The sequence below is a fragment of the Dryobates pubescens genome, chromosome Z (genome assembly GCF_014839835.1).
Source record: "Dryobates pubescens isolate bDryPub1 chromosome Z, bDryPub1.pri, whole genome shotgun sequence".
Taxonomy (NCBI): domain Eukaryota; kingdom Metazoa; phylum Chordata; class Aves; order Piciformes; family Picidae; genus Dryobates; species Dryobates pubescens.
Genome location: NC_071657.1, coordinates 86873679 through 86888250, shown reverse-complemented (window position 1 = coordinate 86888250; position 14572 = coordinate 86873679). Strand labels below are relative to the sequence as shown.

The 14572-nt window shown below is 58.5% G+C and overlaps 1 protein-coding gene across 1 annotated transcript; it reads right to left on the bottom strand.

Moving 5' to 3' along the window:
* Positions 1-3923: 3923 nt before the first annotated feature.
* On the bottom strand, positions 3924-13315 carry PHF24 (PHD finger protein 24). The gene is made up of 8 exons (XM_054178835.1): positions 12930-13315; positions 7781-8129; positions 6030-6215; positions 5522-5600; positions 5217-5419; positions 4625-4791; positions 4317-4415; positions 3924-4230 (listed from the first exon to the last, which is right to left on the bottom strand). Exons 2-8 carry the CDS (start codon positions 8123-8125, stop codon positions 4134-4136), a joined length of 1176 nt encoding a protein of 391 aa, XP_054034810.1. The 5' UTR covers positions 8126-8129; positions 12930-13315; the 3' UTR covers positions 3924-4133.
* Positions 13316-14572: the final 1257 nt, after the last annotated feature.

Below are 14572 nucleotides of genomic sequence, written 5' to 3'. Positions count from 1 at the left end.
TGCTGCCCCAGATGCTGGGATGGGTGATGCTTGGGCTGGAGCCCTGGGGCTGGGAACCCCATCCCTAGGGAAGAAAGGGTGCAGAGACCACGGCACATGCTGCCTGGCACCCAGCGATGGGCGATGGCCCTGGATCAACAGACAGGGGCTGCACAGACTCTGTCACTGCAACAGGAATTTACACTCTCTCTCCTTCCTTGGGGCACAGTTGGGCTGGACAGCTGGTTCCTGTCCTAGCATTAAGTTCCACACAAGCATCCTAATCCTTTGGTTTAGGGCCACCAGGACTTTCAGTGGGTAGGTTTGCACCTCTGTTTAGTGAGAATATTGCACAAGAATCGGGGGATGGGGGGGTGGGGGGGTGGGAGATTTGCTCCAGCATCCAGGTGGTGAGGAGGTTTGCACCAGCTTTCAGGGAGAAGTTTGTACCAGCATTTGTGAGGGCAGTTTGAAGGCCATGGAGGCTTTCTGAGGACACAATATCTGAGCTCACTAGTCTCAGAGGAACAGATGACAGTTAAAACTGAGTAGTCACAGCATCACCTTATCCATTTCCCCACCATGTCCTCCCACTTTTGCCCAGATCTTGAGGCTGCCAGTGTAGAGGCACAGGTGGCTGGGGTGCACTCTGCACCGTGGTGAGCATTTGCTGGGGACTTGCAGCTGCCACAGAACATGCATACCATGCAGCTGGCACCATGTGGTGACACCAGCCCTTGGTGAAGGGATACCAGCCTGGTCTCCTGAGGCCCTCATTATCCAGGTCCCTGAGGACATTAGCTGGTTTCATGTCCTGGAAGGGGTTCCAAGCTGCTGCAGTGGGTGTCAAAGTAGGCTGGGGCCACGAAAGCCACTTAACCCGTGTCTCCAGAGGAAGGGCTGGATGCAGAGTGGAGCTGGATTAGGGTTCAGAGGATTTTCTTCTCCCAGATTGGATTCTGTGGGGTGCTCAGAGCATGGGTGTGGAGTGCTGGCAGTGGATGCTTAACCCTCAGGGTCCCCAGGACCTCTGCTTTGTCCCAGCTTGCTCTTCAGATCCAGTAGCTGGAGCAATAAATAACACAGCAGTTTCAGTGTCTCCTCAGACAAAGCCTTTCCTGGGGCCTGACTCCCCGGGCAAAACTCATGGCATCAGCCACCCACAGCATCCTGGCTTCAGGTACAAAAACCACGGACTTCTTATTACTCCAGGTACCCATCCTCTTCCTCAAGGTGATGGGTGGCCTCTCCTGGGAGCTTTTATGGCTAATGGGGCTTCTGGGGGGCCAAAATGCTCACTGGCTTTTTGCTGAGGGACAGCTGGGCACCACTGCTGTAGTCTGGATATAGAACCATGAGACTAGGCTGAAATATCCAAGTCCAGCTTTCTGTGAGGAGCTTGGTGTCCTCACAGGCCCAATGGATGCTGCCAGGGCAATGTCTCCTTCCCAGTTCTCCCCTAGGACCACTTCTCAGGCCCCACTCCCCTCCCAGCTGCAGCACAGGCACCGTGCAAGGAAAGCCCCCCAGTGGACAGATGAGTCCCCCTTTGCCAGCAGCCTGGTTCACAAGACCACATGCCACCAGCAGCAGCCACAGCTTTCCCCTCAGAGCTCTGTGGATGTGGCTACCACTGGAGGAACCTCCAGACCTGTGACTCACACTACAAACACCTCCTTCCAGGGACCCTCAGTGTCTCCATGGGGTTATGTTAGGTTTCCATCACCACTGCAAAGAGCCTGTTCCCAGCATCCAGCAGTACTTGGTTCCCAGTGCTCTGCAGCCTCCAGTGCCTCTGCAGGCAAGGAGGAGCCTCATCCCAGTGGATCAGCTGGGGTGGTTATGTGCAGGAGCTGGGGTGATTATGGGGTCAGGCAGGCACTCTCCCCACTGCCTGCTCTCTTGGTGAGATGTGGGGCATCCTGAGTTTGCTGTGTCCTGGGTTCACCCCTCGACTGTCCCCTCCTCGCTGCTGTGGGGCACTTCAGGGACGTAAGGCTGAGGCTGCCTGTTAGACAGGGATGTGAAGATGAGGCAGGGTGTTAAACACGACAGGCAGCTGTGGGTTGCCCAGAAATCCCTGAGGGGAAGCCAGAAGCCCTGAAAACAGAGCGTGTGGAGGCTGGTTGGACACAGCTGTTTAATGGACGCTTCTCAGTACAGAGGAGGGGTTGCGACCCGTGCACCCATGGCCGCCTCCATGCTCTGGCCCTGCCTCAGACCTGGCATCCAAAATATCCCCATTGGCCTGGCATACCACGGTAGGAGAGGAATATGCTATGGCATTGGTGTGCCTCCCAGTCTTGCAGTGAGAACAGTCCCTGCAGAGGATACCTGTGCCCTGGCTGAGGAAGGGGGCCTGAGTGAAACAGTGCCCCCATCATACTGGGGGTGAGGGTGGAGGTGAAGGAGCAACCACCCTGCACGTCCCGGAGCACCCTCTCTAAGCCAGGGCATACCGGACAGTGAGAGGCTGAGGGCAGTGCGAGGAAGGGATCAGAGCAGGAATGGGACAGCTACTGGGGTTGATGTGGGACCTTGGCATCCTGAACCCTAGCATGCATGGAATGAGGTTTCCAGGAGTCCTTAACAGCAGTCAGAGTACATCCATCCACCTTAGGGCTGCTGGGCATCATCCCTGCCCAGTGAGTGCCTCATCCCTGCAGCTGACACCCAGAGGGGCTCTGGGCTCTGCCTCCTCCTCACTCCTGGCACTAATACCCCCAGCAACATGGGGATGCCCATATGACATGCTGGAGCAGGGCTAGTGTGGTGTCAGAATGCTGAACTGCTGAGCGGAGTGGAGAAGGGCACCCCACAAGATCAGGGTACAAGAGGGGACAAGGGACACAGGGGAGTGCTCCTGAACATTTGACCTTGCCCACTTGGCCCTCTGGTGCTTTCTGTTTCTCGTGTTCCATCACAGGACATTTAATGTTGGCATGAAATGGTCCCCATGGATCTGCAGGAAGCTGGGGGCACATGGCTGCGCTGGGCTCCACTCTGACCCCATAACCACCCAGAACCAGTTCCAGAACCAGTGCAAACCCCAGTTCTCCCTGGGGACAGACCCTACTCTGTAGCCACATGGGGACAGGTCCCTGGCAGCTACAGGTGCTGATACACCAGGAAGTGCTGTGGGGCTGAGGATCATGGGGTCAACAGGTTCCCTGCTCCCTGTGCCCCATGGTATCCCCAGGCACTGAACATCTTCCCACAGTGGGTCTGTTTGGGGCATCCCCTGTACCTCCTGACATCCCCAAGCACTAGACCCCTCCCCACAGTGGGTCTGTGGTGGGGGGGGAAGGGGTCATCATGTGTGCCCCATGTCATCCCCATGCATTGGAACCCTCCCTGCCGTGGGGTCTGCGGGGGCCATTCCCTGTTCCCCATGGTATCCCCATGCATTGGACCCCTCCCTGCAGTGGGGTCTGGGGGGGCACCCCCATGTCCCATAGCATCCCCAAGGACTGGACCCCTCCACACAGCAGGGTCGGGGGGGGGGGGGGGGGAGGGGCGGGGCATGCAATGTGCCCCATGGAATCCTCAAACACTGTAACTCTCCCCACAGTGGGTCTGTGGGGAATTCCCTCTGTGCCCCCATATCATCCCCATGCATTGGACCCCTCCCTTCAGTGGGGTCTGTGGGGGGCATTCCCTGTACCCCATGGCATCCCCAAACACTCGCCTCCTCCCCACAGTGGGTCTGTGGGGGGATTTTGTGTGCCCCATGTCATCCCCATGCATTGGACCCCTCCCTTGCAGTGGAGTCTGTGGGGGGCACTCCTGTGTCCGGTGGCATCCCCAAGGACTGGACCCCTCCCCACAGCAGGGTCTAAGGCAGGGGTCCCCCCTGTGCCCCATAGCATCCCCATGCACTGGACCCCTCCCCACAGCGGGGTCTGTGGGTTGTGGGGGCAGTGGAGCCACTCCCTGCTGCTCCACTCCCCCCCATCAATCAGAGACCCCCAGAGCCGCACCCAGTCCCTCAGCCAATCAGGCCCCGGCGCCCATTCTCTTCGCAGCTAATCCGCAGCGGCAGCAGCAGGGAGGGGGCGGCGTGGCCGCTCCCCGGCAGCCAGTCGTTGGCCGGCTCTGCCCGCAGCGGGGGGCAGGGCAGGTCTCGGTGGCGGGAGAGGGTGGCGGCGCAGGGGCTAGGCGGGGGGCTGCAGGTGGAGGGCGGCACTGTTGGGGCGGGCGGCCAGGATGTAGATGACGTTGTCCCGCAGGAATCCGGGCCAGTCGACGAGCCTGCAGGGCAGACACAAGCTCACCGCCCACCCCTCAGCATCTCCTCCAAAACGGGGGGGTGTGTCCCCAGCCACCCCCGGCTTTACCTGGCCTCCTCACGCTCTGCGGCTGGCAGGATCTTCTGGCTCTTGCCACTGCCGCTGCTGGCAGGGCTGCTCTCCGACATGGGCCCTACGTGGCTGATGCTGCGGGGACAGAGTGGGAGGGTGCTCTTCGTCCCCTCCCCTGCCACCTCAGGGGGTGGCAGTGGGGGAGAAGAAGGCGCACAGGGGCAAGGCAGGGCTGCGGGGGCTGCGGAGGTGCCAGGAAGGGGAGCACCCATTTGTATGCTGAGCCCCTTGAGCAGGTTCTGGGGCTGCAGTGGGAGTCCCAGCAGGGTGGGGTTCCCCCGTACCTGACGTTGCAGGATGGTGTCTCCTTTTGGTGCTTGCGGAACCAGGCGTGCCGGGCCCGGCGGCACTCGCCCTCTCCGATGAGCCCGTCGCTGTCCTGATCCAGGGCCAGGAAGGCTGCCCGTGCCCGCTCTCGCTCCTTGGCCGTCAGCAGCCGCAGCAGGGCGTTCTGGGGTGCGGGGGAGAGAGGGGAAGGGGGAGCACGTGCTCCATAGAAACCCACTGATTCTGTGCCCAGTGCTGTGGGAGTCTCCTGCCTGGGTGCCATGGCCACGGCTGCTGCCCACGGGACACCAATCCAAGGTGCTGCAGCTGTGGATGTCAGCTGTAGTAGCCTGGGTGCTGCAGCCATGGGTGCTGGTCATGGAACCTGGCCTTGGATGCCATGGTTGTGCATGATGGCAGAATGACCTGGCCATGGGGATCATCCCCAGATGCCATCACCGTGTTTGCCAGCCACAGGAGCTGTCTCCAGGTACCCTGGGAGCGGGCTACAGGTGCCACAGCTATGGGTGCTTGTGGTGGAAGCCATCCCTGGGTGCTGTGGTTGTGGGTGTCAACTATGGCAGACAGCCACAGGTGTCACCACCCTACCTGTGGCCGCAGCTTCTGCAGCAGCTGAATAGACTCGTGGGAGAGGAAGTCATGCCACTCGATGTGCCCCTTCTTGTCAGGGTCCAGGGCAGAGAACTGCAGGGCTGCCTGCTCCTCCTGCACCTCAGCCATGGGCTGCTCGAACTGCTGCTTGTGCACCAGGTGCTTGTAGTGAAGGAAGTCATCCAGGGTCAGGCAGGTCTCTGTGAAGGACAAATGGGCTGTGCAGCACCCAGAGAGGGGTGACCTGCCTCCCCAGCTACCTTCCCCAGCCATTCAGGAACTGCCACGGGGAGGGTCCGCACCTGGAATGATCTTACAGTGCCGCAGGGTCTCCATCAGGCTGTACATCTCTTCCTCCGTCAGCAGGAGATTGAGATTGTCCTGGGGTGGGGGAAAGTGAGGAGCCATGGGGCAAAGCACAGGGTTGAAGGAGCACCCAGCTGTGTCATGGCACCAAGGTCCCTTGACGGCAAGTGGGTCTGGGCATGCAAAGAGGGATGGTGCTGCATGTCACCCAGGGGTGCTGCAGTGCTTTGTGTGCTATTTTCACTCCGCTATGGCTCCTTATGTGCCCAGTGGCCCTGGTGTCACATGCCAAGATGCTGGGGGCTGGCTGCTGGGGTGGCAAAGAACTGCTGTCCCCCCGCTTTGGGTGGCTCCCCTTCAGGCCAAGGTGGTGAAGCCGGGCAGTCCCATTGCCCTGGACTAGGCTGTGGTGTGGCACCCTACTCATGTCCATGCTGGGCACAGCTTCCCAGGGAGCACCCACCAGCCAGCAGGAGCCGCATGTCCCCTGCCCCAGGCACTCACACAGTAGTAGCAGCTCCAGCCCGTCTCGGTATGTGCTGTCTCTGTCACCTCCACGGCGCTGTCGTTTTGCAGGTAGCCCATGCGGCGCAGGCAGCCGTCGTGGTACACTCGGCTGCAGATACGGCAGGGGAAGAGGCTCTCAGCTGTCCACACCTCGCAGATCTCACACATCTCATCATTTAGGACCTGGGGAGAGATGGGCAGCTGCTCAGAGGGGCTGGTTTCATGGGTGTCAGGGGGTGCTTTGCTGATGGGGATGGACAGAGAAGATAGGAGGGTGGGATTTCATGGGGCTGGCATAGGGAATAGATGGATGGTGGGGTCATGGGGATCATGGCTAGTGGGATTAGAGGAAGGTGGGTGGGTTTGTGGGAATGAATGGAGAGTATAGGGTTTCAGCTACAGGGTTGTGGGTCTGTGGCTGAGGTGCAACATTATAGGTGTGGATGGCCAGGCTGTGGGTGGTCTTTAAGGTTGTAATGTGGGTGGTTAAAAGTGCTGGTCTGTGGGTTGGCTGATTGCAAGTGTGGACAGAGAAACTGTAAGGCTGTAGGTGTGCTGGACTGTAGGTTTAGTGGGGGTGGATAGATGGATGGGTAGGGTCATGGATGTGGATGGGTGGGCTGTAGGACTGTGGGCATAAGCAGATAAAATGTTGGTTTGTAGATGGGCTGGGCTCTAAGTGTCACCAGTATGAATGGGTGGGTTGAGTGGTAGGCTGGCTGTAGGCTGACTAACATATGGATCTAATTGTCCTCTTCTCATCAAAGCTGGAGCTACCTGTGCCCAGCAGTACACTCTCTTGCCAAGATACCTTGCCTTTGCTCTCTTGTCCTCCAGGGCACATCTGGCCACTTGCACCCTTTGTGGCATCTCCTGCTGCTCAGTCTGGCCACCTGTCCAGCTGAGCCACCTTGATGCACCTGTGCTCTGCCTGAGGAGGCTGTCAATGCCCAGTAGACTTTGGGGGTGCTTGCAGATCCCTGGGCCCTCTCTCTGTGCATGGCAGTCCCAAACACAAATAGAGACTGGGCGAGGAGTGGCTTGAGAGGAGACTCAAGGAGAAGGACTTGGGGATGTCAGTTGATGATAAACTCAACATGAGCTGATGATGTGCATCCCAGAAGGCAAACTGAATCCTGGGATGCATCAGAAGTGTGACCAGCAGGATGAGGGAGGTGATTCTCCCCCTCTACTGTGTTTTCATGAGACCCCACCTGGAGTACTGCATCCAGTTTTGGTACCCCCCAGCAGAAGAGTGACATGGAGCTGCTGGAGTGAGAAAGTCCAGAGAAAGGCCACAAAGATGACCAGAGTGCTGGAAAATCTCCCCCATGGAGACAGGCTGTGAGAGCTGGGGCTGTTCAGCCCAGAGAAGAGATGGCTGCAGGGAGACCTGGTAGTGGCCTTCTAGTACCTGAAGCATGCTGACAAGAAAGCTGGGGAGGGACTTTTCACAAGGGTTTGTAGGGATAGAATAAGAGGGAACGGACTGGCACTTGAGGAGGGCAGATTTAGGCTGGCTATTGGGAAAAAAATCTTTACAGTAAGGGTGGTGAGGCACTGGAACCTCCCCTGGGGTTGTTCAAGGCTAGGTTGTATGAAGCCTTGAGCAACCTGGTCTGGTGGAAGGTGTCCTGCCATTGAAAGGGTGTTGGAAATAGATGATCTTGAAGATGCCTTCCAACATAAACCTACACCATTCTTTGAATCTGAATCTCCCTACCTGTCCCTGTGTCCTGTCTACTCACCTGTTCCTGCTGCTCCAGGCTGATGTCCAGAGGCTCATCATCATGCAGCTCCCTCTTGGGCCGGATGAAGGCAGGCGGTGTGAACCTGTTGGCTCGGTCAAACTCCTCGGGCTCCACACCCCGGCCGTCCCGCAGCCGTTCCCAGGCCGCCTTGGCAGCACTGCTCTCCTCCGTCTGGGAAGGTCCTGCTGACACGTCCTCCTCTTCCTCCTGCACAGCCTGCTCCAGTGTGCCTCGGCGTGTGCCTCCCCCCTCTGCCCGCAGCCCGTCCTTAAAGGCTGACACAGCCAAGCTGACCTTCTGCACCTTCTCCACCGTCTGCCTCCTGGACATCAACACCCCCATGGCTCTGCAGGAGTAAGGAAAGTGCTCAGTGTTGAGGCCCTGGAGTGCTCCTCACCCCTGCACCATATCCTTGGCTCCAAAAAGGTGTCCTTGTTGCTTTTCCCTGGCTGTATGAGGAGCACCTCAGGGCAGGGAGAAATTGTCTCCTTTGCAAACTGGTGCTGGGGCCACAGGGGTCATCCATGGTAGCCATGGGGAGGTGGACCTGAAGCCATGGGGAGATCTGGTCATGGTGGGTCTGAGTTGGGGAGCATGGCAGCAAGCAGTGAGCTATTTTGGGTGCACCCTGCTTCACTGATCTTTGCTTTGCAGACTCTGGCTTAATAAGAAACATATTTAGGCCCTTCCCACACCAGAGTAGTAAATCCCAGAGGAATAGGGACCAGCTGTAACCCTGCTCATGGCATGGATCCAGTTCTGTCTTGGAGAAAGCCTCGCTGGCTAGCCAAGGGTGAGAGGTGTCCTCCCTGCAACTCTGTCCAGGGTTGGTGCATAGCAGGGCTGGCTCTTTTATCTTCCTTAAATTTCAGTTCACTCCTTTGATCTCCCTCATGCTCACACGTGTGTGTATATGTGTTTGCTGCTGCCCTGACCACTGTGCATCCTGCCTCCCACCCCAAAATGTGGGTCAGGTCTGGCTCACAGAAACATAGAAAGGTTGGGCCAGCCACAGAAAAGCTGTGAGGGTGCAGGAGGGAAAGGGAGCGCTGCATGGGTCCAGGGTGCATGGATCCCAATAAAGACATTTGGCTGCAGAACTGGGGAAAGACGCTCTTAGGGAATACGGAGAGGGCAGTGGCAGCGGCAGCAGGCTGGGCTCCATTTCCATGGGGGTGGGCTGAAGCTGGAGAGGAGGGTTTGGCCTCCCAGTGGCTTGCAGCATAGCATCATCCTGCATGGGTCCTGACCCCACTGGAGCTGTGCTATGGAAGACGCTGCAGCCAGGATCTCCCAGCTGGTGCCCAGGGACCAGGAGGCAGCACTTGCTGTCTGTGTGAGTGGGGGAATGTTGGAGCAGCCATCTCCTGCCCTGCCAGCCTCAGCAGGGAACTCCCCAGGTAGCAGGCTAATGAGCAGCATGTGTGCACATGCTGGGATCTCTCTGCTGCGGGGGGACGTGGTGCTGCGGGCACTGCCAAGGCAGGGAGCTGGCACAGGGTAATTAGAGCTGCCCCACATCAGTGATACTGAGCAAAGTGTGCTGGCAGGCTGCACCCCAACATGCTGCAAGCACCATCTTTGGCCTCTCAGCCTCCCCCCTCTGCTCCCCTGCCACGGTGGAACAATCTGCCTACAGATTCCCATGCACAGAGCCAGGTGCGCAGCACTTGCGTACCTTGTCCTGTGTGTGGGTGTCCCAGCAGCGTGCACACACGAAGGCAGGGGGATTTGTGCCCACTGACCCCATCACTAGCTCAGAGCTAATGCCCAGTGTGCTGCAGCTCCTGGGGCTTTGCAAAGGTGTGAGCACAGGGGAGATGGAGGTACGTATCTAAGCCACAGCAACAGCACCCCCGTGTCTGTGTCAAGCAGAAGGGAAGATACCTGGTTGTCTCTGTCTCCTTGCCATACTGTCACCTTCTGCCTTGAATGGCCTAGAATCATGCTGGCGATGGACAGAATCAGACCTGCTGCTGGGCAGCACTGCGGATCTGCCTGCAAGCTGGGAGCACCACAGGGAGATCCCCGCTTTTGCAGGTCCTTGCATCACCAAGAACGGGCCAGATCCTGCCAGAGGATTGGGCAGATGCTGGTATGAGAGGGCACAGAGGGGCTGTGCTTACAGAGGAGAGCCAAAAGAGAGGTGTGGGCCCCGGCTTTCAGCACACCAGTCCCCCAGTAGCTGCACCAGTGCTCTTGATGCCGAGAGTACTGGCAGCATCTCCCTGCAGTGCCATGGGACTCTGGATGGTCCATCTCCAGCCACCTTGTGATGTGCCAAGGCAGCTCTCAGCTGTCTGGTGTATGGGCCTGATAGAACCCCAAAAATGAGGTTCCCCTGCATGTTCACGGCATGATTGCCCCCTGCCCCACATTGCTGCTGCAGGATCCCAGCTTGACTTCTTGTCTCTTGTCTTCTCCTGAGGCTACCTCAAGTGTCTCCTGCTACAGTCAGTGCCACTGGCTGCTGTGTGCCTGGAATCTGGAGGGCATCACTCCTGTCACAGCTTGTGGCTGTTCTCAGCCCTGCTGTCCTCCCTGTTCGTGCCAGTGCTGCACAGCCAAACCCTGCCTGCACATCCGGAGGCTGAACAGCCTCACTCTGCACTCCATCTCCAGACTCTGCTGCCTTCCATGGGCTCTGATGCTTCCCAGATACCCTAAAACTGCTCTACACTCTCCAGGACCACCTTTTCCCCATGTCCTCCCTGACCCATTGCCTGTGTGGGGTGGAACATTGTCCCCACAGAGCCTGGCCCTGGCTCGATGTCCTGCCAGAGTTGCAGGGTCCTCCCTCTCCTAGATACCCCTGGATGTGTGGAGGGGTGACCAGAGGTACCATTGCCCCATAGCAGCTCAGCTGCTTGAGCAGCCCTTGTGTTCCTGTGTGTCCCTGGTGTCTGCTGTTATTTGTGAGTATCCCCTGAGGTGCCACTGCCCAGCTCACTTTGGCCTGAGGCACCAGGTCCTCGACATGGCTGCCAGGTGCCAACACAGGGGGTATTTTTAGGTTGCTCCCAGAGAGGAGCTACATTTGGGCACAGGTTAGAGGTGCCTGCAAGCACCCAACTACACAGAGCCCTGTTTGCACCAGAGGCTGTGAAGACAGGTGATGGGCACCTTTCCTTTCCTTTGCCTTGCCCAGACACCCTGCACTCCTGCCCCCTTCCCCACACATTTCTTGCAGTTTTCTGGCAGGGATTTGCTCCCTGTTACTTCACCCTTGCAGCAAAACACTCGTCCAGAAAGTACTTCGTCCTCCAAGTATCCATGAACTTATGTTTCCCAGGCCCACACAGCTCTCCACATGGGGAAACTGAGGCATGGGGTCAAGACTGGTGCAGCTGGAGTTTTTAGGTGGGGGTGTGGCACTAGTGGGACATGGATGGTGGCCAGCACCTGGGGAGAAAGTAGCAGGGCAGAGTATTTCAAAGCAAACAGAGCTGCCAGACCCTGCATGACTTGAAAATCTCCTCCCCACTGTGGCAGCAGGAGCACCCATGGCTTGTGCTGGGGTTACAGGCTGAGAGATCTGGTGGTGAGGGTGGCAGTGGGTGCGGGGGGGTAGGGTGGGTGATGCATGGGTGGGTGTTTTGCAGTGCAGTGGGGGCGTTGTGGTGGCTGGGAGCGCAGGATGGAGGCGGCGGAGAGCAGCGCAGGGGAGCAGCGCAGGGGAGCAGCGCAGGGGAGCAGCGCAGGGTGGAGGTGACGGGGGGAGGTGTGCCGGGGTGGATGTGCTATGGTGTGGCTATTGGCACAAGGTGGGTGTAACAGTCCTGTGTGCGGCTGGGGGGTTGAAGTGACTGTGAGCACAGCAGCGATGTTGGTTTTGGGTGCAGGGACGTTGCAGCAGCTGTGGGTGTGGGGTGGTGGCTATGGAGGCTGGGGGTGTGTGCTGAGGGTGTCTGGGGGCCAGGGATGAAGGGCAGGCTGTTGCTGTGCCTGGAGGTGGCATGGGGAGCTGGGGATGTGGAGCCAAAGGACCCACAGAGTCGGGTGTTTCCTCCCTGCCTGGCCCCTGCTTGCCTGCCAGTGCATCCTCAGTGCACAGCCCAGCAAACCAAGCACCAGTGGATGCTTGGGCTGGGGCATGCCATGACCATGGCACCCCTTGCACCCACTCTTGAGGGAATGCAGCTGGGGTGTGCCAGGAGCAGGACCCCTCTTGGCCTTCCTAGTTGGTGAAGAAGGAAAAGCCTGGTCCTCCAGGCCTCCTCCCTGACCTTACCATGCTCTGGGAATGATGTGCCTTCCTGTGAGCAGTATTATAGACCTAGGGGCAGAGGAATGGGGTACCAGTGGGGAGGACTCCCTGGAGGTCCCATGGCCCTTGGCATCTTAATCCCAGGGCTCACCCTGAAGGGCACAGAGGAGGCCTGGGAGGAGCTGCTGTGGCTCTGGCACAGCCCTGCCCATCTTGCCAGCTGCTGCCTGCTGGGAGTGAGGGGGGCCAGGCAGGACAGCCAGCAGGCTCTCTTTGGGGTTCTCCACATCCCACGTCTGTGAGCTGGCTGGGGATGCCCAGAGTGGGGCACCTTCTTGTCCCCCAACCCTGGCAGACAGCCCATGCTGGGACTGTGGCGCTGCTGGGGATACTGCTGTGAAGTGACCTGGTTGCTGTGGGGCGGGAGAGTCCATGGATGGATGGTACCCTCCCCACCCTCTGCAGGGCTGAGGTGGGCCAGTGAGGAGGTCTGAGGGGGTTGTTGGAGCTCCAGCTGTGCTGTGTCTCCCTCCTGGGCACATCGAGCTTGTGACTGCTCTCCAGGCTGGCTCAGGCTGCCCGTTCTGCTGCGCCATGGCAGATTTTATAGGTGTGTCGCACGTTTGCATCTCCCACAGGGGAATGAAAATGCTCTAACAGCAGAATCCCTTCCCCTGCAGCAGATAGAGCTCCTGCCCAGCTCCACACTTCTCCTCCTAGTCTCCCTCCCCAATCCCTCTCCCCAGGATCCACATGAGGATTCCAAAGCCTGGGCAGGACCCTTCCACCCCATCCTCATCCCCACTCCCCGGCATCCCATCCCGGGAGCATCAAGACCCCAGGGGCTCCAGGACGACCCACGCGTGGGTGTCACAACATGCAGCCAGCCCTTGCCATGCACAGGCTGAAGTGCCAATGGTGGCAAAAAAAGCCACTTACCAGCGTCAAGGTCTGTCTGAGGAGTACAAATCCTAGAAAGCAGTCCGCTCGATGTCCATTGCCACTGCCTCTGGCCGCAGCCCCCTCTCCACTTGCGGGTGCTTACCGCATCCCGCACCCGGCGAGCAAATCCCCAGCTGGGGCTGGAGCGGCGGGGCTGGGACCCGGGGAGCGAGAGCGCTGCGCTTGCTGCCGGAGGATTCAGGAGACAGCGAGATGCTGAGAGCGGATGCCTATGTCTAGCGCACGCACACACACACACTGACACACACACACACACACGCACGGAGGAAGCAGGGAGCTTGTGACTGGGGCTGAGCAGATGCAGCCTGGTTTGCTGTCCCTGTACCAATTGCTGCCGGAGCTGTGTTAAACAGCTTTCTGAGGCACGAAGCGTTTTTTTAACCAGGCTGACGTTGGCTGGGAGATACCAATAAAAGCTTTTGCTGCATCTCCTCTGGCCCCCAGAGGAGATGTCTCTTTCTTAGGGACAACCTCAAGGACTACAGAGATGGGGCTGCATCCACAAAGGAGTGAAGGTCTCCCCTGCTCACCCGTCAGGGTATTCCCTAGACCCAGTTCTCCAGCCACAGGCTACCGTCAACTGCTTTAACTCAATGCCTGCTGGTCAGCATTGCAGGTGGGCTGTCCTCACCATGACAGGGATCAGTGGGGACATGGTGACTGCTGGCTACGTGCAGTCCTGTGTGGCTGGTGTAATTCAGCAGCAAGGGTTTTGGTTGTCCAGGTCCTCAGGACTGTATGTTACTTGGATGCACACCACAGGACTAGGGGCTTGCAGAAGGTGTGATGGAGGTGATAGGGCAGAAGGGAGGATGCAGAGCTGGAGAAGAGGCTACAACCCTAATGCAGCTGCCTTATATTGTTCTGGTGGAAATGGTCACTCAGCCTCCTGACACCCACAGGGATAGGGCACCACTACCTGAGGGGATTGTCCTTTCCCCTTCAAAATCTACCAGCTGTACCTGGGGTTGATTTGGGATGCAAGGGCCTCTGCACCCTCCTAAGAACAGCTTCCATCCAGGCTTGGGATTAGTGCTAACATTAGAGCAGAGGGGTCTGGAGAGTGCAAGCACCTTCAGGGCTGTCCTGCCCCTTAGCCAGGTTGGATGTAGCAGGTCCTCTCCTGGATATGTGAGAGGGATGCTCTGATCAGCCCCACTGCATTGTTCCTGTCATTGGAATACTGCTGAGGGCCACATCCCAGCCATGCCAGCTCCTGTGCCTTCTGTGGGGTAGGGCCTGGCTGACTTCACACAGACCCATCAGCCCTATGGAAGAGTAGATATGTATGCAGTGGTGCAGCTGTGCTCAGGGGCTCAGAGCAGTGAGTGGCAGAGATGGAAGTCACCTTTCTCATGCAGAGAGTGTGAGGAGCATGGGGTGGGAGCTATGGGATGTAGGTTGAAGTTTGCTGGCTCCCAGGAGATGTACAGCACTACCCCTGAGGTCTTCCACACCTCTGAAAAAGCTGTGCTGGAGTAAGCATCTGATGCCCTTGCTCCCCAGGAGCAAGCAGTTGGTGCAGGGCAGCCTCAGAGGTGCTTCCAGCACCATATTTGAGAGAGATTTGCTCTGCTTTGTGCCACATACTGGTGCCAGGCTGGTCCCTGACTCCTTAC